At 40.8% G+C, this 25,274-nt stretch overlaps 1 protein-coding gene across 2 annotated transcripts in view; it reads left to right on the top strand.

Moving 5' to 3' along the window:
- sema3bl (sema domain, immunoglobulin domain (Ig), short basic domain, secreted, (semaphorin) 3bl) overlaps positions 1–21,230 on the top strand; it is a 68,426-nt gene extending 47,196 nt beyond the window's left edge. Inside the window, exons 5-16 of one of the 2 annotated variants that reach the window (XM_074644732.1) lie at positions 3,786–3,876; positions 6,573–6,689; positions 7,274–7,416; positions 9,765–9,879; positions 10,090–10,159; positions 10,621–10,765; positions 16,223–16,454; positions 16,592–16,683; positions 16,812–16,853; positions 16,957–17,179; positions 19,043–19,170; positions 20,574–21,230. In XM_074644732.1, the coding sequence (XP_074500833.1) occupies positions 3,786–3,876; positions 6,573–6,689; positions 7,274–7,416; positions 9,765–9,879; positions 10,090–10,159; positions 10,621–10,765; positions 16,223–16,454; positions 16,592–16,683; positions 16,812–16,853; positions 16,957–17,179; positions 19,043–19,170; positions 20,574–21,086 (1,911 nt within the window). In that variant the 3' untranslated portion in view covers positions 21,087–21,230. Of the gene's footprint in view, positions 1–3,785; positions 3,877–6,572; positions 6,690–7,273; positions 7,417–9,764; positions 9,880–10,089; positions 10,160–10,620; positions 10,766–16,222; positions 16,455–16,591; positions 16,684–16,811; positions 16,854–16,956; positions 17,180–19,039; positions 19,171–20,573 lie in introns of both variants that reach the window. The other variant, XM_074644731.1, reaches the window with a different exon arrangement.
- Positions 21,231–25,274: the final 4,044 nt, after the last annotated feature.

Below are 25,274 nucleotides of genomic sequence, written 5' to 3'. Positions count from 1 at the left end.
CTGGTCCATGAAGGCTACTGTCTGTGGGGAAATTGCCATCTGTGGCTCCATCTACAATGGAGAAATCCACAGATACCAAAACATCCATTACCGTTTAACAGCTGTATAGACATCTGTATTACTGAATAGAACTTGAATGCATCATAATGTAACTTAATGCAACCTCCTTATATTAGCTGTTAGCTTTGTTATTTAGCCTAGCAGGACTGTCCTGCCGACCGGTTGCAAGCAGCTAACTTTACTAGCCCTCCTCCTGCCGATTTCAACAAGGATTTGTTGTTTACAATGTAGCGATATCAGGGAAATTTTCTATTGTCCCCGGGATGAAGGGACGCAGTTAGTCTCAAGCCCTGATCCCGGCTGTGAGTACTTACAGTAGCCATGTTTGTTGTTTACGTTCATAATGATATGTTTACGTTCATAATGATAATTTTTGGGGAGTGGCTTTGGAGGGAGGCCTGGAGGGCTGTCGGTGTTGCCAACTTTGGTGACTTTCTTGCTAGATTTAGTGACCTTTGGAGCTAGTGCTGCTAGCTACTTTCATTGGAAAAAAGTTGGCAACACTGGGCTGGGTTTTTCGGTTGAATCAATTTTAAAATCTAGCGTACTCTTCGTAGTTTCTCAAGATTACCAACCCTATAGCTTTAAATGACATAAATGTGCATGTATGCGTGTCAATAGTCACTTGTCTAAATGGTTTTGTAGCGGGGGTCCTGATGTATTTTGTTTGGCACAGCTGAGTACAAAGTGGCCTGGATGTCTTTCTCTCTCTGCGTATCGTAGCACTTGTGTGTATTTGTCTTGGCAGAGTTTGGCCAACGTGACTCTGACAGTCTAATCAGCTGCACAGGCAGCCGCGCCGTTCCTCCGGATCATGATGAGATAACACAGGCTCACACACACACACACACAAACACACACACACACAACCCCAAAGCTCTTGCACGTACAGTATAAGACGCACAAGTGTGCAGTGAAAAATTGGGCACAGAACCCCCCCGCACCCACATCACATGCACACACGCTCAGATAGGGAATAGAGAGATGCAGTGACGTTAACTTCAGTAACAAGAGAGCGAAGAGGTGCTGAGAGAATGAGGATGACTAACGAGTGAACTAAAAGACCTCGGCAGAGGACGAGATGGAGAGCAGAAAACAGATGGACGTGAGAGCAGAAATTCAAGATAGAGAAAGACTGAAAGTGATGAGATACGTGTAGATGGAAGAAAGAAAGGAAGTTCACTGTGCGACAAAATGAACAACACATTTACAAATACGTCAATTCTAACATTTGTATCGTTCAGTATCTCTATGATAATAAAAAGCATGTGATTTCTCAGTACCTCTTTTCTTCAAATGGTGGATTTCCAATTTTGACACAAAAAAAGTACACATGGTACAACTTTAGAAATGAATGAATAAATAAACATACCGTGCATAGTGTCAAGTGAAAATGACAAAAGAAATTCTCAAAAATCACAATGACGTTCAGGAATGGAAGAATGTATAAGAGTACTTTTAAAATATCCCTCATCATCTCAAACTTAATTAATTGTGAGCGCGTGTATAAGCATTGTGCGTGCTGGTGGGCTGCACATGTGCACTTTGACACCTGTAAAACTCATTTAAACCTCTTTACGAAGCTACATGTGAATCAAATGAGAAATTAACTGTCTCTCCTTGTTTCCTGAGACCTGTTGGACATGTCAGTGTGTATATAATCTCTTGTTGCGTTTCTGACAGTAACAATTTGCCGTGACTATGTTGCTCAGCACGAGCGAGCATGTGTTGGTGCACGTACAGAACTTAATGTGCGTGGGTGTGCGTATTGTCCACTGTGTTTCAGTATTTTCATCCCGCTGACTTCAATGTCATCATCTCCCCTGTGATCCCCGTTCAGTGGAAGACTCACCCTCCCAGTAACAATACTCCATTGTCTATAAGAGGAACAGAGAATTGCACATAGAGTTCACTGTAAGGACATTTAAATCAGTAATATGGAATCAAACAGGACGTCTCACTGAAGGTCCTGTCGCCCTCTATTCCCTTTTTATCCTGGAAAGTCGACTATACGTTTGGACTCACATTGATCACGCCCAGCAGCCTGGTACCCGGGATGTCGTTGAAGTGGGAGTAGTACGGCTAAAAACAAAAGGTCTTTTGTCCACAGTGACCCTGTGTTGACCTGGCAAATCACACAATCCAAGGATGTAGCCAATGTTCGTCAGGTGAACTTGACTAACTGGTGAATGACGAAGAAAGAACCACTCTGTTATTTTAATTGCTTCCTTACTTCTTCATTGATGGAGTCGGAAAAAAAGAATTTGACTGCAGTTTGATGTTAAATGGCGATTCATAAAATCATGCTACAGTAAAAGGCGGTTGGGGCCTTTTACTGTAGCATGATTTTATGGACTTTTCTCTTCCCTCTGGCACTCTTTTACTTGAATTTTCTGTTTTGATTGATCATTCTGACAACTCAGTTCTTCTGTGTTGTCCAAACAGTCTATTGTTGCGGCAGCTGAAAACATAAATCATATCACTTCCTGGGCAGCAGAATATTTTTCCCAGAAAATCAAAGCACAACACATGAAAAAAGTTTCATGAATATGGCACTGGTTCTGTCAAGTTGGCAAGAAAGAGTAGAAACATTTTTACACATAAATTAGGGCAGTCAAAGTTCACGCGATAACTGGTTAACACAAATTCGTTTTCACACCACTCATTTCTTTAACGCATTAACACAACTTATAATTTTTAGATTGTAGCGGGCTCAAAGCTGGAGTGAAGAAGTGAAGCATGTCTGGAAGGAGGTTAAACAACGCTCAAAATTTCCGCTAAATTTTGCCGAGGAAAAACTCTCATGGCCATTTTCAAAGGGGTCCCTTGACCTCTGACCTCAAGATATGTGAATGAAAATGTGTTCTATGGGTACCCACGAGTCTCCCTTTACAGACATGCCCACTTTATGATAAGTTTTGGGCAAGTCATAGTCAAGTCAGCACACTGACACACTGACAGCTGTTGTTGCCTGTCGGGCTGCAGTTTGCCATGTTATGATTTGAGCATATTTTTTATGCTAAATGCAGTACCTGTGAGGGTTTCTGGACAATATTTGTCATTGTTTTGTGTTTTTAATTGATTTCCGTTAATAAATATATACACACATTTGCATAAAGCAGCATATTTGTCCACTCCCATGTTAATAAGACTATTAAATACTTGACAATCTCCCTTTAAGGTACATTTTGAACAGATACAAAATGTGCGATTAATCGTGATTAAATATTTGAATCCATTGACAGCCCGAATATAAATGTCATGGATTATGACTTTATATATTGACTTGGTCAGTTACTGCACAGTATGTGTTGACTGAGTTTTATGACCCTAAGCGTCATGAAACCTGTTCCAACTGTCACAATTATTTTTCTGTTGACAAATTTATTTGGGATTTTTAGTGTAGTTTTTATTTGATAACAGTGTTACGCAATTTGGTTTTCCTTTGTTACCCTGCTGGCTCCGCAATAAACAGTTCAGCTCCCATGGTTGATCTGCACTGGGAACTGTGTGGGAAACTTTATTCTGAACTCTGGCAGCTTCACTGATCTTGCATTTCCTCGTCTCTCAGACAGCGTCTTAGTTCTCAGACAGACGCGGAGTTCAGTGAAAGGACAAATAAAACATAGGCTGACACTGAAAACAGCTATTGCTACATTCTGTCTCACAGCCCACATGCTAGAATTAAAGACTTCTAATCCTCTATGTGTCCTTTTCTTCTCCAGCATGTGTTCACCATGGACCCTACAAATGTGGAGAATGGACGAGGGAAGGTTCCACATGACCCCAGCCTCCCCTTCGCAAGCACCTTCAGTGGTATGTCCCATGTTGTTTTGTCTATATTCCTAAACAAAGTGGTTTCTGGAGTGAATATGGAGATACCACTTGATTGAAAAACAATTGCATGTCATACCCCTCTTCCTCCTCTTGTTTCCTTTCTTCGTCTTCACTGATAACTGTCAAAATAAAGGCAAAAAAACTAAAGACATGGTAGATATAAGATCCAAAAAGGTGGGTGTTCATTGCACAAAGTCTTTAATAACAAAATACAAAGTTGACCTGCTGTGACAAAGCTGTCAAATTAACAAGCCCAGTATTCTTTATCTGCCACATCTCACTATTTAAGATGCCAAACACACATGGTCTGTTTCTATACGTCACCTCTCTGCACAGGTCTTTGCTATGTTTTGAAATGATAACAACCTCAAGAACAGCAACTATAACCTCTTTGGCTGTAAAACGTATACACACATACACACTCTGGAGCTTTGAGTAGGTTAAATAGTTCTGGGTGTTTCTCTCTGTATGTCATTAGGTATTTAGTTTGTGAAATAACGCTGATTCATATGGTGACAGACAATCCCGGGAGCTGCTGAAGCAGGAGGTGTGTGTGTGTGTGTGTGTGTGTGTGTGTGTGTGTGTGTGTGTGTGTGTGTGTGTATGCAGCCCTCTATCTCACCCTCCTCTGTGTGCACCTGGGAGCTTTGAGCATCAGAATTTATCCCACAAAGTATCATATTTGGCAGCAAATTGTTCAATTACAGCCAAATACTCAGTAGTTTGGACCTCAGCAGAGAAGTGTACACATAGTTACACAAAGCTGTTGATGAATGCAATTGCAGAAGTTAAATGTGGAAAGACTGACAGATAAAAAAGAGATTTTGAAATGTAAATGCTGGGAAGAGAATGGTGTTCAAGGTCTGTTTCATAGACCCAAAAAGCAAAGCCAAAATATCTCGGATACGGGAGCTGCCATCTTGAAATTTTGACGTCATTTGGAGCCAGAGTGCGCAGTAGTGATCGGCGGTGAAGCCGCGATATCAAGGTTCCGCCCACACACCTGCCAAAAAAACAATCGCGAGCTAAGCACAACTGCAGCTTTTAGCGAGAGAGATTCACAGCTGTCAATTATGACATCTCATCCCCTTTTTATAGCATCTAATAAGTAATTAAAACCAAACTTATCAGAAAAATGAACACTTGAACATTCATCAGTGTGATAAGAGCTACCAAGAATAACTGAAGCAATCTTTGGGAAAAATGTATTTGATGTGTACATTGACTTTTTAGTTTGGCCCATGTCCCATCCGCCAACATTGAGGGGGCGGGATTTATGACCTATACTGCAGCCAGCCACCAGGGGGCGATCCAGATGTTTTGGCTTCACTTATCAGGAGCTGTCATGTCGTCCATCTTTATATACAATCTATGTTTTTTTCCACCTGCACCTTACTTTCAACATAATGAAAGTGGAAAACGCTGACTCAGCAGATCCGTTAGCCTCCACAGCAGGGATTTGTAAGATGAGCAGACAGCTGGAGTTGAAGCTCCTGTTACAGGACCGTCCCTGAGTCTATTCAGGGTGTCTGTTTCTGTCTCTGACCGTGAACACTGACCTCTCCATGGATTTTCCTCATCAGGGAACAATGGCCTTTCCTGCATACTGACACCATTTTCATTCTCTCTCTGATGTAAAGTACACCAGCATTGAAACTAATCTGTAAAATAAGAAACAAATAATGAGGCGACCGATAGAGTAGACAAATAGAACATAATACATGTGATGAAAACATAAAGAAAGAGACGCCAAGAATAAAACGGTAAAAGATGATGAAAGTCCTGTTCATCAGCTATCAACCCATCAAGGTTTTACTCTTCTCAGTTTCAGGATATTCTCCCAAAACACACAAAGCTCAACAGGCCCTGTCATCACCAATTACTGTATCTACAGTACGTGTCTCTGCTCATGTTTGCTTGTGTGAGCATGAGCTGGAGTTGTGTGTGTTTGCATCTGTTTGTGAGGTAAAGAACGGCGTCTGCGTTTCTAATAGCATTATTGCAGCCAAATGAGATAAGATAAGAATTAATTCACACCAATGAGATCACGTCTAAGGCCAGATTTCTTTTCTACATCGGTCACTATGATGGGAAGAAATAAAAACAGTGATGTTTTTTAAAAACAAATTGGCTTTTCTGTAAAATTCTCTCTAATAATTCTTCATTATCTGACCGGTGTTGTAGGGATTTCTGTCTCCAAGCTATCTGAGGTCTGTCTAGCTGATAACCCTGAAGGTTTTTTCCAAGGTTCATTTACACAACGTGCCACAGGAAATATTTTATATCTATTTGGAGGAAAATCAATATTCTGAGTTGTTGAAATCTAATCTGAGTCCATGCTGATGGTCTCAGTGGAGGATGTACGAAGTATGTTTCAGATTACTCTCCCGGTGTGTTCTGTATTGGATTGGTTCGATTTCCTCTTTCCTTCCCTTCCTCATTTGCCTGAACCTTTTCTCCGTCGCTCATGATTTCCTTATTGTTCTTCTGTGCCAAACTTTTTATTTCCCCCAATCCCTTTCCCTTTATTGCTGCTGTTTCTTTACATTTACTCATTTCCTTCTTCTTTTTCTCTAAGCCCTTCGTCTGTCTTTCCTGTTTTACTCATCCGTTCTTTCTCTCTCTTGTAACCGTATTCTCTGTCTTCCATCTCCTCCATTCCTGCCTCTCTATAGGTGGAGAGTTGTATACAGGACTGACGGCAGATTTCCTGGGTAGAGACTCTGTGATCTTCAGGAGTATGGGAGGTCGCTCCACCATGAGGACAGAAACAGACCAGAAACTTCTCCACGGTAATGTTTCACTGGTTTATTAACCTGTTACTATCAATACAGAAATGACACAATGTAACCAGCCAGTTTCCCCAGCCCATAGTATAATGCTTAATTAAACCACTTATATTTTGTGCATGTATTTTGTGTGTGAGTGGACTTTACTCTAAATATAAGATATGCATGTAATATTGAATATTCAAAATAAAAAATAAAAAAAACATTCATTTTGGGACACTAGTATGATCATGAAAAGCAAACTATTTATGTTTCATTTGATTTTATGTGTTAAATTTTGCAGAAGATCTCCTTGACTTATTTACAGCACAAACACAACTAAAATTCTCAAAGTTTCTTTGGTGAAAGGAGTAAAAAACGATGATGGCAATAATTACGTTTATCCCCATCAGGCAGTGTTCCTCATCCACATTGTTTTAGTCTCAGAAAGCACCAGGGTCTTTTGTAAATATGGTACATTTTAGCAGTAAAATGGGCTCAGCTGCTATAAGAAAGACTTCCAATCATTTTTATGGTATTTGTTCTTTTCTTTAACTTGATTACTCTCTCCTTTAACGTCCACATCTTCTCATCCTCTCCCTCTGCAGACCCAAAGTTCATCGCTGCCCACCTCATCCCAGACAACGACGACAGAGACAACGATAAAGTGTATTTCTTCTTCACTGAGAAGGCCACGGAGGCCGGAGACAGGGAGGGGGCCATACACACACGAGTCGGACGAGTGTGCGCGGTGAGGCACTTTAGAAACTCTTTATGTGTACACATAAATTTTTTTTGACACAGTGCTTGATGATGTTTCTATTAAGGCTGCAACAACTGATATCCAGTCATGTAATATCATGTAAAAAAAACAAAACATGAAACTCAACAGAAAGTTCTCCAGAAACAACGTCCCACTCATTCAGGAGAATTCAAAAACCCCAGCTGAATACATATGGACATAGGAAGATTGAGAGATTATCTGTTGGCAGGTTGTAATGAGTGAAGCCAGATGGTCAGGTGAGCTACACAATGCTCTTCCTTATGGCCGTACAAATATCCAGTCTCAGGAATGAGACATCTGCAGGGGTGTTTCACTGGAGGAAGAGGTCGTGATCTGGGAGAGTCTGGGAATCCTTTTGGGCTCTCTTGTTTTCTGGAGAATCCGTTATAGGTCCTAAATTTTGAGTCTGCAGCAGACCTTTCAGTCGGATGAATAAATTCACACTCCCACTGAAGTCCACTGGAAGAGGGTTAAATGAGAACACCAATACGGAGAACAAGTGGGCTGAAAGGAGACAGTAATTTGATTTAGGGGTCTTTTCTACATGGTCACATACAAATGTCTGCTTCCCAGGACAGGAGGTAATAGTTTTATGGGGATTATGCTGCTAGTGTGACAGCTCCAAACCCGTCTGTGGAAAAGACAAATGGCTTTTGGAGCAATCAAATATTTCCATTTCCCCAAAGGACTGTGAAGGATCGTGATCGTGATATCCAGAGTCCTATGAATTCTCTCCCCTCCCAAAACCCACACAGCTGTCAATTGGTCAACTGTGATCCCCATCTGCTCTGCACGCTTGCTCACATTCTTTCACGCATTGATTTGTCTTAGAAAGCCATATGTGTGCTGTGGGCACCAAACGCAAGACATAGGCATGCGTAAAAGAATACACTCAAATGCACACAGCTGTGTATTTCCTTAGAGACTGTTAGACAGAAAGTTTGCACAAACTTCTCAGACATAATCCCACCTAAACCTTCAAATTAAAACTTTCTTTGTCACCCTCGTCTCCCTCCTCTCTCTTACTCCTCTTTCTCTCCATCTGTCTCTCTTTGTCTCCCTACACACGCACATTATAGTATTTCCTCTCCAGCCTTCTTTTTCCCCCTCAGGCAAATCTGGATAGTTGTCATCACTTCCCCTGTGGTGCTTCTTGCCAAGAAGCCAATTATCGCAGAGCTGATCCTCATCACACTTAAACGCACAAAAATGTAGATGCATGCACACTTACACACATAGAAAAAGGGACAGTGAAGGTCACACACATGTATACACTCCCTCAGTATCTAGTATCTAGAGTCCCTACACATTTATTGTCTGCAGAAGACAAGGTACTGTGCTCACATCTTTCCAGCAAATTTAGGCGCCATCTTCACTTCCTGCTTCTTTCAGGGCATTTTTGCCTTCACTCTGGTCTACAACAGTGAAATACACACCCTTGAATCAACCGATTGAATAGGCTTTATCAGCAGTTATCAGCCTCATATATATGGGTAAGAAGGGGCCTGCTACACCTACTGGAAGATTCAGAAGGCCGTTATCATCTAATCACATGGTCGATCACAAATAGGAACACAAGAAGAAGATGCCGACCTCTAGTGGCCTCAGTATTTCTGACGTGAGCAAAGGAGGAAGTCAGGTGGTGTAGCATAAAGAGTGACAAAGTCTGCGCAGCGAAGATAAGATGTGGATGGCTCGATCAAACAAATGCAGGCATTTCACCCAGGAAACAGTTTGTGTCCTGTGTGAAACCAAAAGTTGAGTTATTTTACCGTACATTTATTTCGTAACTTACGTACTTAACTAACACCAAGTAACGTTACAAATGTAGCGTACTTATTTCAACCCAAACCACAATCTTTTCCTAAACCTAACCAAGTAGTTTTGTTGCCTAAACTTGTCTTAATTCACAGCGTTAAGTTTGGCCAGTCTGAAGCATAATAATGGTTGTGATAACCAATGATAACGTCCATTCAATTGGCTGATAACGTTCGAAATGGGTGCACTACATGATCACTTGGATGGAGGACATGTGACACACTGTTGCCTCCAAAAATTCCTTGATTGCCTTGTCTTTAAGTTTGAGTTCATTATCCTGCTGCATTGTCCTAAAATTGGGGTACAATGTTAAAAAAAGGGCTACAAGTCCCATACTGTTTCACCCACTTCGAACACCCTTAAAGCTGCCGTAACCTCAGTGTTTCAATCCAAATCCAGTTTGCTCGAGTACAGAGCCAAAACAATTAAATTGTAGAAATTTGGAAATGAATATGCAGCTGTGTTTTATAGATTGTGTGTCCTGTCTTTTCTGCCAGAATGATGTCGGTGGCCAGAGAGTGCTGGTGAGCAAGTGGAGCACCTTCATCAAAGCCAGACTGGTCTGCTCTGTACCAGGACCTCACGGCATCGACACACACTTCAACCAACTGGGTGAGATACACACAAACCTCTTTTTATCAAGGTTATGCTTTTGCACCTGAATGCATGAAGCAGCATTTCCCATACAGATGCACACACAGACTATCTATGCATAGACTACTTGTTCTCTTCCACAAACAAAATGCATGAGCACAAATCCACACATTATACTGTATGAACACACATACTAAATGGCATTGATCTTTTTTCAATATAAAACAGAGGATATTTTCCTGCTGAGGACCAAGGATGAGAGGAACCCAGATGTTTATGCGATCTTCAGCACCATCAGGTGAATAACTTCATATGTTTTTACAGGTTATCTGAACATTAACTATTCTGTTATTCCTTACTATTCCTTACTTTACCTTAATAATATATACCTTGGAGTTCCTCAGAGAAACTAAAATTGATTTATTTGTTCAGTTGTGGTTTTCCTTGATTTAAAAGCAGTGTATGCCATCATATTTCCTACCACCAGAAGGTTGAAATCTCTGACCTGAATTAAGTCTGTTTCACACATGCAGTATATCCCTGAAATGTTCGGGAATCATTAAAACTATCATGGATCCAAGTACTTAAAAATAGAAACTGTTGACTTCATTTTTGCCTTTATTTTCAATTATTTTTTACAAGTTCATGTTTCTTGCAAATGTAACTGAATCTGCACACATTTTTGTCAAATATTGAATCCAAATAATAAAGTTATTTGTGGAAATTTTTAACTGTATATCTTCCCTCTCTCCTCCACAGTAATGTGTTCCAGGGTTTTGCCGTGTGTGTTTACCGTATGGCTGACATCAGAGAAGCATTCAACGGACCCTTTGCCCATAAAGAGAGCCCCGACTACCAGTGGGGGGCTTACGAAGGCAGGGTCCCTTATCCAAGACCAGGCGTGGTGAGTGATTGTATATCACCTTTAACCCTAGATTTAGTCAAATGTTTTGGTTGCCCAACCTTAACTGTACCTTTACCATGCTGTACTTACCATGACAACAATATGTCCCATAAAACATGCTTCTGCTTGGCCAAATTATAAAGAAACATAAGATGCCCTACCCTTCATATGCTGATGACACACTGATTTATATTTCTCTAGAATCTGCAGATTTCAGTCCTATAAAAAAGCTGGTAAACTGTATCAACAATTCAAATTATTGGATGTCCAGACTTATTTTTTCTTTCTTTTTTGGCACTTGATTGAAGACAAGACCCAGATACTTATGTAATAGGTTTTAGCAACATGAAAGACCAGAAGTCACTATTTCTAAAATACAGTCAGCAGGTCAGGAACCTCAGAGTTGTTTTGAATGCTAATATGAACTTTGCATTTGTTTTAGCTACAGATAGGTGTACCTTATAGGCCAAACACTATCATGCCAGTACTTAAATCACTTCAGGATCACTTTATTCATTTAACAGTAGGTTAGTGATTGTAGTGACCTCATCAAGAAAAGAATTTCCCATAAAAGTTGAAAGAAGTCCAGTGGATTCATTTTTCTACACACATAATTTGTATGGCGCTCATTGCATTTTTCCCAGAACATATTTAGCTAATGTAATACAGTTGTGCACAAATGTAATTCTTAGGATTACTCAGGCCTACTGTGTGTGCTAGAACAGAGAGGGTGATAAAAACATGAAAAATGAGGCGTAGAAAGTTTCCATATCTGTAAAGTAAACTACTGTATGTGGTAGTGCAGCTGTGCTGACTGTACACAGTACAGGTCCTTCTCCTGGTTTACCTCCTGACTCCCGGCGGAGCTCTGTCATGTTCTCTCAACCACATCATTGTAACTTAGTCTAGTTATACACACAAACACACGCGTGTAAGGCAACACACATGCACACAATAACGCTACAAGCGCAATTCCCCCTCATTACCAAAGTGCAGGCGGGCGAATGGAGGCAGAAGGAATATGAATAATGTGAGAAGAGAGCAGACACCTCTGTGGTTTCACTCCGCTGACTCTCTGATTAACAGGAATGTATTGGCCCGAAACTGAGAGTGTAAGAGAGAGAGAGGGAAGAAGGAAAGGGAGGAAGAGAGGAAACAGGGAAAAGGGTGATGACTCGGAGTAGGCTGATGAAGAGGCACAGATGGGAAGGAGAGAAGAGGGTGAGGGTGACAGTTGCTTTCTGCTTCAAGTTCTTTCCCATTGAAATATTCATCAAAACTCATTTGATGAAGAAAGACTTCATGTCCTGGATGTTTAGCTGGAGAATTTTCACCCTGGTAAAATTATTACTTTCATATTTTATAATGACCTAGATTTGTTAGTCTCACTTGCACCAGACAGAATATTAAAGTTTTTATTTTCCTGGATTTTTCATTTCAATATTCATCATGTCTTCTTACTAACCTGTCAAAACTCTCAAAGGAATGGAAAAAAGTCCAGTTCATATTAGAGAGATTTAGTGGATTTATCCTCCCTACATGTAGATATTTATCTTGGATTGAAATATCACTGTTGTGTCCGAACTCATTCTGTAATGGAGAAAATGATGGTCTGGATTTACTGGAGCTTTAATAATAATCCTACCTAAACTGAACTTTGTTATTCGTCATCCAGACTGACATCTATTTTCATCATAAATCCCTCATCAAGCTTTTGGGTTGCTACCAGAATGATTTTATCCTTGATGAACAATACCTGGGTGTTTCTCTTGGATTGATTTCTGACATGAAAATTACTGTTTCGGCCTGTTTTAAATGAACATTACTTTATTACGCTGTCACCTGGATAATCAGAGCATCATCTGCATATTTTCTGCCTCCTGCCTGCACTGACAGTTTAAATGAGATTTAAAGTGTCTTGTATGCTCAAGTGCCTGTTTTTACCCTAAAGGCTTTAGATGTTAAACTTAAATATCCTTTGCCCGATTGAGAACTGTTTGTTTAGGAATCGTCAGCTGCCTTCTTTGGTTTGAGATAGGATATTACACAGTGGGAAACCTCCGGGTCTGAGAAGTGAGGCCAATGTGGAAGTGCCTTAAAATTGCAATCTTTCTAATATCCAGCAGGGGGCGACACCTCTGGTTGCAAAAAGAAGTCTGATTGTATGGAAGTCTATGAGAAAATGAGCCTACTTCTTACTTGATTTATTACCTCAATAAACATTGAGAATTGAGTTTATGGTCTCAATTGCTAGTTTCAGGTCTTCTTCAATACAGCATGATGTTCATTTAGTAAATAATTATCCCATTTAGAGTCAAATAGACCATAAAGCAGGGGATGCTTTAGGGCGTGGCTACCTTGTGATTGACAGGTTGCTACCACGGCGTTGTCTGGTCTGGGAGTTGTCCGCATTTTCTTCTTACAACTGTAACCCTTTCACAGTGTGTTTTCTGTTAATGAAAGTTAATTATAACCTTTTCGGTTGCCTAAAAATGTCTTATTCAGCGTACGGTTGTACTTAGCTCCACCCTCTTGTCACTTCTGGTTCCAAAAAAACAAGATGACGACGGCCAAAATGCCAAACTCGAGGCCTCAAAACGGCAGTTCACAAACCAATTGTTGATGTCACAGTGACTACGTCCACTTCTTATATACAGTCTACTGTATGATATTACATGATATAATTAATGTTCTTCATTCAAACAGAGGCTTCTGCTAACTTATTTATATGTCTGTTTGCCAACAAGGCACACTCCCTTCTTCCCCATAGTGTTGTTTTTTCCACTGCACCTACATTTAAGTACCAGTAGGAATCAGTGAGTTTTTTATTGGCACTTGATTCATACAATAATTACACTGTAAATCACAACGGATTCTGTTGTGTTCATATTTGACAGGAGTGAAACCACATTAGAGAGGTTGATCTAGAAATGACGAAAGTCACTTTCCAGAATTTGAACCTCAGTTAATCTCGTTCTCTCCTCTGCTGGGTCTGTTTGTTATAATGGAGCAATTTCCCAAATGCAATACCTTAGGGCTTACACAATGCATACTGTGCTTCACACACATGCATGCAAACGCACGCACATACTCAGTAATAACGGGCGTGATTAGGAGTCTGCCAAACACGCTCACCTCTTCTCTCTCGTTAAGTCTCACTTGGCTCTCAGTTGGAGATTGAAAGCAGTCGACTTGCTGCAGCAAAGTTTGGATGCGTTGACAGCAGATTTTTGGAGCTCTTCCAGTTAAGGCTTTATAGTATGTGCTGTGCAAACAGATGAGGAGAAGTTTAGTGAGCAGTTTAAAACACTGACATGTCATGGATGGGCATTGGGAGCTGCACAAGTATGAATGTTGAGGAAATATTCTAGTCCCTTCAGCTCCTAAAGGAATTATACAACATCACAATTTATGTACTTATTGTAAAAAATCAAACAGTAAAAAAACTTTTTCAGAAGCATTTATAGTTAGGGAGTTGAAGAATTGAGGTTAGATTTGCTTACACATAGTGAACCTTCTGCAATAAATTGTAATAGACACCATTTAGAAATCATTCTCAGAGGAATGTTCTATACATCAATAGTTTTTGCAGAATTGAGTCTAACGTCGCTGCACAGTTCAGGTCCCCCCTCTGAAATTGCATCCAGACCATTATAGGGCTATTGTGTGTATCAGTTACTGTTGTGATAAGCAGGAGTAACAATATTTCTACCATATGGAAGTACAGTCTGGAATAGGAATATCAGGCCATGAGATTTATAAGTGGCCCAATGACTAACGGCTCTCTCAAGAATCTCGTCTCAATCTCCGTTAAATTCTGCACTTTTCTCAGCTTTAGTTTATGATACTTGTCAGCTCATGACTTTGACATATGCTTTCATTTTAGTCAGTCACTGCTGCTGCTACTTTTCTTTACTGATGGAGCTTCTGTCACCCACATCTCCTTGTCATCCCAACTTCCCCCTTCATGAAATGACAGCCTGGTGTCTTAAAAATGACATTGCCATGCAACGTAATGTAACTGCACTGTCAATTACAATTCGAGGAGAACGTATTTTCTCAGAGATTACAGTTGTTCAAATACATTTTAAATAATAGTCCGCAGAGGTCTGCGTAGGGAGGAGGTCTAGGGGGATGGATGGGTCAAACAAACAAAGGACTTTCACCCAGGAGATTAGTGTCCTATGTGAAACCAAAAGTCAACCTTGATTTATTTTAATTTACGTCTGTAGCTTAAATAACGTAACAAACATACTTATTTTAAGCTTAACCATGATGTTTTACTGAACCTAACCAAGTTGTTTTGTTGCCTAAACATAATCAAGTAGTTTTGTTGCATTTTTGTTTTGTTTTGTTTCAGTTTACAACGTTAACCACGCGTTTAACACTGTTTAAAACTACGACCATAATCCGGGAAAAAATACATTTCCCTTGAAACATAATTGAGGATACAGTTTAGTTGTATGGGAACGTAATTTTTTAGGAGACTAGGGTTGAAAATTATGTTTTTTTTAGTTTTTTAATAAGTAATTTCAAAGTATTTCAAAGCTTTTCAAAGCCAAATTATCATTCACCACAGAGCAGCTAATCTGATCTCACAGCTCTCCGGTATATTTCCAAGTGACAGTCTTGAAATCAACCCCAGTAGAAGCCTTTTTATTCTTCCTTTTTGTGTCCTTTTGACAAATAAGACTAGCTTTGAGTCTTGTGAACCCAGACAGGAGCTCCGCAAAGATGACATCCGCCCTTCTCTCTCCATCGCTGCAGTCCTTGATCTTAATTTCACAAAATTGCATCATCCTCTAATTGTGACAAGAAGAGCTTCCCAGAGTTTCAGAGAACCGTGAATTAAGTGACAGTTTGGAACGGACAAACAAGCCATCACTCATGATGAGCTTATTACTTCTGATTAGAACGGCTGACATTTTCTTACTCGAAGTTGTGTTAAGACCAGCAAAAAAAGTAGCTATGCGTGACAAAAGACTTTGGCATTTTTGCAAAGAATTGCTGATCTGAATTGTGAGCAAACCCAAAGGGTTCACATACATGATCTATCTGGACAGTGTTCAAACCTCTTAGTTATTGGAGTGACTACAGTGGCACAAATGGGAGGATTTCTAACCACAACAAACTCTGCCTCTACAGATCTGATTCCAAACACATAACTTTACAACTGTTGTTTTGAACGTTCATCCAAAGTTTTCAGGCACAATAAAACTGCTAATGAGGGTTCTTTGAAAAGGCTTTAAGAGCATAATTAGACCACATTTCATTGGGAAAACACACCTCCAATGGCGGGAAATGATGGGAATATAGAATCGTGTAGCGTTCTTCTGTCTTGCTTCTGTTTGTTTATCCCTGCCTCTACCCATTATTTCTCTTTCAGTGTAGCGTGTTACCAATTTTTTTAATAACCCGTCTCCCTTTTCCTTTGTTTCTCCACATCTTTCTCTCCAGTGCCCTAGTAAAATCACCAACCAGCCAGGCAGAGAGTTTGGCAGCACGAAGGACTTCCCTGATTCAGTGCTGCAGTTCGCTCGCAGCCACCCGTTGATGTGGCGGCCGGTGTTTCCCGCCCTGCGCCAGCCTGTGCTTGTTAAGGCCAACATTCCTTACAAGCTGAAACAAATCGTGGTGGACCGGGTCGAGGCAGAGGACGGGCAGTATGACGTCATGTTCATCGGCACAGGTAACAGGATTATTAAGTATTTGAGCCCTGTGGGGAAATTGGATGCTTGTGGCAGAGAGGAATTTGCGATAACATGTAGACGTTCTGTTCCTGTTCTGTCAACTTTGTCGCTTATAGTGTGTGTTTGTGTCTTTCAGACGTTGGCACAGTGTTGAAGGTCATTGCCCTGCACAGTGGGAACAGCCTGGAGACAGAGGAGGTCACACTGGAGGAGCTACAAGTCTTCAAAGTAAGTTTTACACCATCAGGTGTCTTATTAATTCTCTAACACAGATTATATTCTTAAATCTGACACCTTTCTAAATGCCTTTTCACACATTATGAAATACCTGAGGTCAATAATTTTCATTATTGCAGGTGCCAACTCCAATTACATCAATGGACATATCCGTAAAAAGGGTAAGTTAATATGACTGTAAATACTACCTTTAATGCTATTAACTTAAACCAGCTGTTTTACCAACGTCATGCCTTTTTCTCCTCTCATCATGACTTCAAACAGCAAGCCCTATATGTGGGCTCTCCAGCAGGTGTGGCGCAGGTGAAGCTGCATCGCTGTGAGACTTATGGGAAAGCATGCGCCGAGTGTTGCCTGGCCAGAGACCCTTACTGCGCCTGGGATGGATCCTTATGCACACGCTACATGCCCAACAGCAAACGCCGCTATCGCAGACAAGACATCAGGCACGCAAACCCCATGCTGCAGTGCATGGATCAGAATAGTGGTAAGTGTGATGACCTTCTTAAACCCTTCTTTTGTGTCTTCTTTGTTCATGATGCAGTGACTTCCTGGAGTCTTGTCGCCACTCTGGTGTATACTGTCTGTGAGTCTGTAAACACCTCCAGGGATGTCCAGCGGAAGATGCTGTTGGCCATGTGCCAACCTGTGTTTGAGTGAAGATTGTATATACAGCACGTGTTTGTGCCTGTAAGGGTCGATTACAATCTCTCTAAGGATGAAAGCCAAAGAGTGTTTATGTGAGAAGTCAGATTCGTACAAGTCTGGCAGTTTATCCAAGCTGTGTGAGACAGATGTTGTACAGTATATTAGACAGGAAATACATGTTAGGTCCTCACCAACACATGTCTGTTTACACACTACACATTCAGTGCATGTAGAGCACAACCCTTGTACTTATTTCTCACCAGATTGTGCATCTTTTTGGGCTGTGTGAGACTCCATATTTTTGCCATCATTGATTCTTAAGAATCCCGGTAAGAGGATTAAATGAAAGATGATAGTGAGTGTGTGTGTATTAGAGAGAGAGAGAGCTGAGAGTTGAGAGATTGACAGATAAACTCAAACTGAGGTTATCTAAAGCCATCAGCGATCATTTGAAAAGTAAGAACAAACAAAAAGTAGAAAGGCAAATGAGTGGGAGGAGATGAGGAGATGTGCAGGTGAGGGTGAGAAACAGTGTGAAGACAGACAAAAAAGAGAAAAACGAGGCTGTGGAGAGAGAGAGAAGAAAGGATATGTGTTTGCTCACCTGAGTGTATTTATGGTGCTGAGGTGATGAAATAAATCCCTCGAGGCCTTTGGATGAACCCATAGTTCTCTTTGTGCCAAGGTGTCAAGTTGTTGTTGAAGTAAAACTCCCAGAGACACGTGTTCTCATGTGCTAACTTCAGACGTTCACTAGTTGTTAGAGATTTGTTCTAAATGTGTACTCACATGACAAGGGAACTTTTCACAAGGCACGTACAGGCAAAATACTGCCTGGTTTACTAACTGGGTCTCCTAATCACACTTATATATGTGTTTTGCAATTCAGATTGTAGCTTTCTTTGTGTACAGTGCATTGTAGGTATTGGGATTGACGTTTTCAGAAATGTTTTTTTTTTTCTTTTGCTTTCTTGCCGAGAGTTAGATTAGAAAACGGATACCTCTCTAATGTCTGCATGCTCAATATGAAGGTAAAGCCAGCAGCCGGTTAGCTTAGCTTAGCAGAAAGACTGCAAACAGGTGTAAAGAGATTTGCATAACGGCACCTTTAAAACACAATAATTAACACTATTTTTATCCATGCAAAAACTGAAGTGTTAAAATTACAGGTTGCGGTTAAATGTGGGACTATTTATTGACTGGGAACAGTGACTTCCTAATAGGTGTATGTTTTTACCTTCTGACAGAGCCTGGCTAGCTGTTTCCACCTGTTTTCAGTCTTTATGCTAAGCTAAGCTAACTGGCTTGGGCCTGGGTCTAACTTCTTATTAAACATGCACTGAACCGAGAGTGGTAACCATCTTCCCATCCAACTCTCGGCAAGGAAGCAAATAGGTGTAGTTCCTGAAATGTCAAACTATTTGGTTGAATGGTTTTGTCAGATATTTGATTTGACTGGCTATTATCTTTTATTTTGTTGACTTGCACGTCTTCACCACTTGATTCAGTTGGGGATGTGTGGACGAGCTGCACTCACTCATGTTACTCAAGAGGATTTTAGGCTTACAGTACTTGGTGGACGCTTACTTTATGTATATATGTCAGTAAGATGATCTAACCTTTACTGTAGTGCTTTGCAGACTGTCAGTCTTCATGTTCATTCGTTGACAATCTTTCAAATCATCTCTCTTTCAACCAGAAGACCTCGATGTGACAGAAGACAGGGTGGTGTACGGGACGGAGAACAACAGCACCTTCCTGGAGTGTGTTCCTCGCTCTCCACAAGCTACTGTTACCTGGATCATCCAACGTGACGACCGCAAGGTCGAGGTAAGATGAGAAGTAAATAGCCATCAGAACAAAATGTTGGGAGGGAGGCAGGGAAGCTTTTGAGAGGCAGATGAGGGGAAGAATGACACTTCTGGCCAACGGTGGCGGAGTAACTGCCTTTAAAAGTGAGATTTGCGTGTGAATTTGGCACATGGTTGACACATTTGACAGCCATTTGACATATGGTTGATATTAAGCAGTTATATTTCAAAGGGAACACACAACCACTCTTTCTCCTGGATAAACAGTGAATCCAAACCTTGACCACATGCAACTGATCGCTAAAGTGTCACTCAATGTCTACCTTCCACCGTGGCTTAAACACAGTGCTGCAAAGTCCTTTTTAAAGCGCTACTTAGAGAATGATTCTGCTCACACCCACAGTAATCGTTCATTTGTTTGAGGGTGTTTCTCCAAGCTTAACCGAGTGCCTCGGTCAGCCATGCAAGTATTAAGGCATTACCACCCCTCTCCATTTCCTTGCAAATAAACATTTGGCTGCCACTCCAGCTGATGAGGCTGCCATGTTTGTGTTGGCACGGTGGGATAGTTCGACAAGCAGAGGGATGGAATCTGAAGAGGGGGGAGGAAGAAGGTTAATAGAGTGAATAGAGGAGAGGCTTGGGGTGGAGTAAAGGGAAGAGAGAGAGAATCAGAGAAAAGCAAAAGACAGAGAAAGAGTAAAAACTAACAGTGACTGGATTTCATGGTACATTCTTGCTGTTGCAATTCAAGCTGAGAAAACAGTACAAAGAGCCCGTTCGCCCTCTTTAGTTTCTCATGCTCTGAAGTGGATTACATGCTCTCTGCCCAAATGTTCCTGATTTCTTTTTTATAGTTTGTATCAGCCAGATGAATGGGCTGACACATTGAAATTTTCACAGGAATTTCTTTTACAAACAAAGACCTCTAGCATCAGAATAACTGGAAAGATAAAGATGCTATAGTCTCATAAAAACTACATACAGTGGCTTTAAAATCCATTTGTTGTTGCTGCATCTATACTCAAAAGGCTTTGAAACTGTTCTATACACTGCAAAAGCAAATTTCTCGTAAATGCAACCATTTGCGACATTCACAAATTCTTAGCGAAAGCGTAAAATTTCAATTGAGTTTGAAAACACTTGTCTCGCAACTTTGCATGCAAAGCTTAACTGATTTAAGACTCTTTGCTGCTTTAACATGTAAAATGTTTCTTTTTTACCGCATTGCAGTGATGCGACTACATAATCGCAGTCCAATCTGAAATAAAACTACATGTTGATTTTACAATAAAATCTACGTGAATGTCACTGATTCTCCCCTAATTCTTCTGCATCATGTCTTAAAATCTTGACAGTATCTTGTTCTATCATGTGTAGGAGGAGTTAAGAATAGTAACGTTCTCCTTCTGCCTCACTCAGGTAAAGCTGGACGAACGTGTGATGTCTGCGGAGCAGGGCCTCCTGTTTCGTCGTCTCTTCCGCGAGGACGAAGGCGTCTACATCTGCCGCTCCCTGGAGCATGGCTACATACAGACCCTGGCTCGCATCACCCTGGAAGTCCTCCAGGGGGAGACCGTGGACGAGCTCATGGCACGCGACGCCGCAGGCTTTTCCGATTCGTTCAAAGACCGGTCCACGGGGAGCTACAGGGCCTGGATGCCGTGCAGCGCGTACAGCAGAGGCGGCTCATCGAGCCAAATCGGCCAATCGCGTACCTGGTTCAAGGATATCATGCAGCTGATTGGGCCGTCGAACCTGCCGCACGTGGAAGAGTACTGCGAGAGGATGTGGTGCAACGACAAGCTGAGGAGGAAACACAAGAGCATGCTGGAGAAATACCGCCAAGCGCAGGAGAGCGCCAGGAAGACACGTAGCAAGAGCTCCGGCGAACGTAACCGGACACCGAGGGATCTCAGCGCATGGGAGGAGTAGCGGAGAGAAAGCGAGCGGGATAAAAGAAGGAGAAGAAAAAATGGACAAAGATTACAGTACAGGACAAGATGAATTGGGCAGCGAAAAGGGTCAAGACCAGCATCAACTCCTAGCTGAAACTTGGATTTGTAAGAATGAGGTAGACCAGAATAGTGCGTCTGCTTTGGCTATTAAACCTAACAGAATGGATTTAATGAAATCAGTGTATGTGTAGGTCAGGTGCTGGGGGTTGGTTCTGGATATGACCCAAAAAAACACACAAGTGTTTGGTTGTCTGGAAAGACGGCACAAAAAGAGAGACTGCTACTGAACTGAACAGGTTGTTGATATGAAGAGGAGACGAGAGACAATCCTTAACATACACTCTAAGGATGCTTTTTAAAAATCTTGATTACCAAGGACTCCTCAAGCTCTCACACATTTGCCCTTGTATAGCCTACGTTCACAGTTGAAAATGGCAGACACTGCTTTCATTTCATCAAGTCATATCAAATCTTCACAAACCTCAGATTTATAAAAACATACCTGTGGACAGGCTCTTGGCAAATTGGGGCTTCAAAAGAGAGAGACATCACATCTACATATTTTCCATCTTTGGACTACAAAATGGCAAGTTTGTCAAGTGCAGCTCTGTCACACATTGACACGTTCTGTACACACCTACTTTTGTTTTTTCACATGTCACAATGCTATCACTGGATTCATCTCCTTCTCACTTGGTATTTAACAGTTCATGTTTCTTGCCTTGCTCTACACTTGGCTTTTGAAAAATGAAATATTCATATTTGACTTCAGCTCAAGACATAACTGAGTTTGCAGTGTATTTATAAGAGGCACATAGACACTAATGCACCCAGGTTTAGATTCTTACACCACATTTCCAATGCACGGTACGGCATGGTTCGACTCACTTGGAACCATTCTGTTTTGGTTTTCCATTGGCAAAAGTTGTGGATAGTACCTGGTACTTTTTATGGTATCACCTCGGTCGAGGTTCCAAGAGAGCTGAGCCGATACTAGAAGGTGGAGTTAAAACACTGCAGACCACTGATTGGTCAGAGAGGATCGTCACAAACCCGCCATAGATGTAATAATTTCCCAAAAATTCGAAACATGTTTTTATCTAACAAAATATTTTGCTTCAATCCATTTTTGTTGGCATTTAGCCTTTAAAAAACAACATTTTATTCCATATGCGTCATTGCTGCACTATAGAACACAGTGGCACGGCCTGAGTCGTCACAATGCGCTAAAGAGATGGAGACTGATGAGGCGTTAATGGCCCATCAGCGTGAACAAAAAGATGCAGACGCCCTTGGGCGATTTGGAGAAAATAGTAGCACTAAAGAGCCTGGCGGTCCTATAGTGTTAAATATCCAAGCTGTTGCCAATAGCGACTGCAATTTTTTATTCACTCGGCCCATATTTTTTATTAAATGGCAACCCGCAAACGGAGTACAGACGTGTTTGGTTACCGATGGATGCAGGAGAGATCAGCTAAGAATCCCGCCTCCACTGAGGGGTTGCTATCTGCAGTGGCAAACGAAATTGAGAAAAGCACCTGGTACCAAAAGTGAGTCGAGTAGAGTCGAATGGAGCCCAGCCATGCAGTGGAAATGAGGCGTTACTGTATCTGATCGCGCATCTGTACATACACACACACACACACACACACACACACACACACACTCTTACATAAACTGAAATCCCACTCACCCTTCACACTGAATGCATAAGCTCAACTAGCTCAGACTGGAAGCTACCGTGAGACGACTGTTGATGGTTCAACAGATTAAAGGCACATTGCTTTATTTTTACTGCTGTGGGTTAAATGTTCCATTAAACACCAGCTACAGATCAGGACCCTCCCCTCACTGACCCTTAAAGGGGTATTTCACAGTGGCTTAGTTTCATGCTTTTGGGCACATACCGCAACCACTCCTGGAATGTACCTAATGGCCACAGGCCTGTGATGGCCCCAGTCAATCGCTGATATTTGCTTCCATGGGAATCCTTATGCACCTCAACTCAATGAAAACTAAGTCTGTGACCTTAACACCAATCTAGCAAGTTGGCCTTTTCAAATAATTTTTTCATTAATTTTATTTCGTGAGTAATTGTTTAGTATAAAGCAACCCAAGGTGAGACCTTGTTGTTTTCTTCTTTCCGACCAGCAGTCAAAAATCATCCATTAACGGATAAATTACATCACCTGACCTCTCTGTTGTGGCCTCACCTCACGCGTCAATCATCCACGAAACTCATTTTCCCACAGTTCCTCTGTGCTGTAGCTCTCCAGTGACAATAGAGGGAACAATAGAAGGGTTCACCCGTAATGGCCGACTCCTCTTGTGCTTTCTGCTTTGTAAACACTGGTTTTATGACGGTTCATGGTTTGAACACATGATAATCCACATTGTTATTGTCTTCAGTTTTTGTTGTTAAAATATAACTTTTACGGTAACTGGATCCAAAAAAAAGGCTTTCCATCCACAGGAGACAGGTGGAGAAGAGGTTTAAAACAGATAAAGAAACATGGTCTTGAATAGGGTGATAAAAAAAGAAAAGAAAAAGAGTGGAGGTCAGGAAAGACAGTCAGTGGGCGAGGAGAACAAATGCCAAGCTTCAGTTTCAGTGAGGGCTGTGTGTGGATGGGAGTGAGATCTTTTGGAGCTTCAGTAATAAAATATACAATATGAAACATAATCATAAAATGAAATGTGATAAAACTGTTTTTTTAGACTGAAATTAGTTTTAAGAGTTGCTTTCAACAGTATCACCTATGTAGCAATTAGAATACTTTAATGGAGGCTTTTGAGTTGCATCACGAGTTTAGTAACCGCCTCTGGCCCCATCATGGAGGTCCAGTGGAGAGTTGTGCAAATGATGAGTTAGTACACCTAATAATCAATGAAAAAAGGTGTGCCCATAATGTGTCCATACTTAACAGTTGATAGATTAAATACTTGATATTTATTTAATCTTGCACCTTTAATCTTTGTCCCTGCACAAGTCTGTGTACACAAGAAATCCATGCTGATATTATCTACGTTCGTAGTGTGATCCATTAATGTTGGTGGTCAAGTGGTGAAATCAGTTTCCAATTAACTTCAAACAAAAGTTAAGTATGCTTATTGGATTCATTTGAAGACACACATTTAGAAACACAATCAGTTGTTGTTGCCAAAAGAACTGAGGATCTCCACTATGGCAGCCCGAGGGGGAAACCCCTGTAATATGTGTACATAAGGAAGATGGTAAAAATATTCCGGGAGCCCTCTCGTTTAAAATTAGCCAGGAAACTACATTAACACCAGTGACCTTTTTATAACCTTCATGGCGTGTGAATGTTTTCTGAGATAAAAAGACAGGAGGAGTGAACATGTGAAGAAGAGAGAGATTTAATGAAATACGGTACAATAAGTGTCTTGTGAAGGCTGTATTTGCAATTTATAAAATTCCTAATAAGTATTAAAACCCATTTTCCCATAATTCATCACGTATGAAGTGAGTATTTTAAAAGGTGACACATTTTTACCCAGTTTGTACAGCACACTTAAGCACACATTTTACTCCAGCAAAGTTTATTTTCTTAGTTTGAGGATTGTGAGCCTGGCTATTAGACTCCACTTATGGTGTTTTCTTTAAAAATATTGTCTCTGATGTGTATCTAAACTGAAAGAAAATGACAGAGCGACAGGAGGATGGTATGCATGAAACAAAGAGACAGTTGGCAGGGTAAAATAAGAGTAGATTTATCTTGAAAATAACCCCCTCAAAAGTTCCTTTTCTCATAAGATTGTCACTTAATTTTATATTTTATCTTGTCATGTTTTTGTGGAAACAGTTTGTCTGGTCTGCTCTGATTTATGGAGATGATAAAGTCATATTTTTGTTGTGGTGGTGTCATTCTGCTTCTGTAAGCCCACATCATGAACCTGAATTACTGTCATCAGAAAATTAAGAACCGTGTTTAAGATATAACATTTGTAACTATGATTGTAAACTTACAGTGTGTAAAAATGTCTAAAAGTTTCCATTTTACGGCAACTGTCAAAATGGAACCGACAAAATAAATGCTGACACTTGTTTTGCTGGATAATGATTACATTAGTAAATTTTAGTTACTGGGGAAAAATGTGGCATTACTGATTAAATGTCAGTTATATTTGCATGTTCACACATTGT

This window comes from Sebastes fasciatus, chromosome 8 (genome assembly GCF_043250625.1).
Source record: "Sebastes fasciatus isolate fSebFas1 chromosome 8, fSebFas1.pri, whole genome shotgun sequence".
In the NCBI taxonomy this organism is placed as follows: Eukaryota; Metazoa; Chordata; class Actinopteri; order Perciformes; family Sebastidae; genus Sebastes; species Sebastes fasciatus.
Note: the sequence above shows the minus strand (reverse complement) of the source record. Positions and strands in the feature narration are given on the sequence as shown.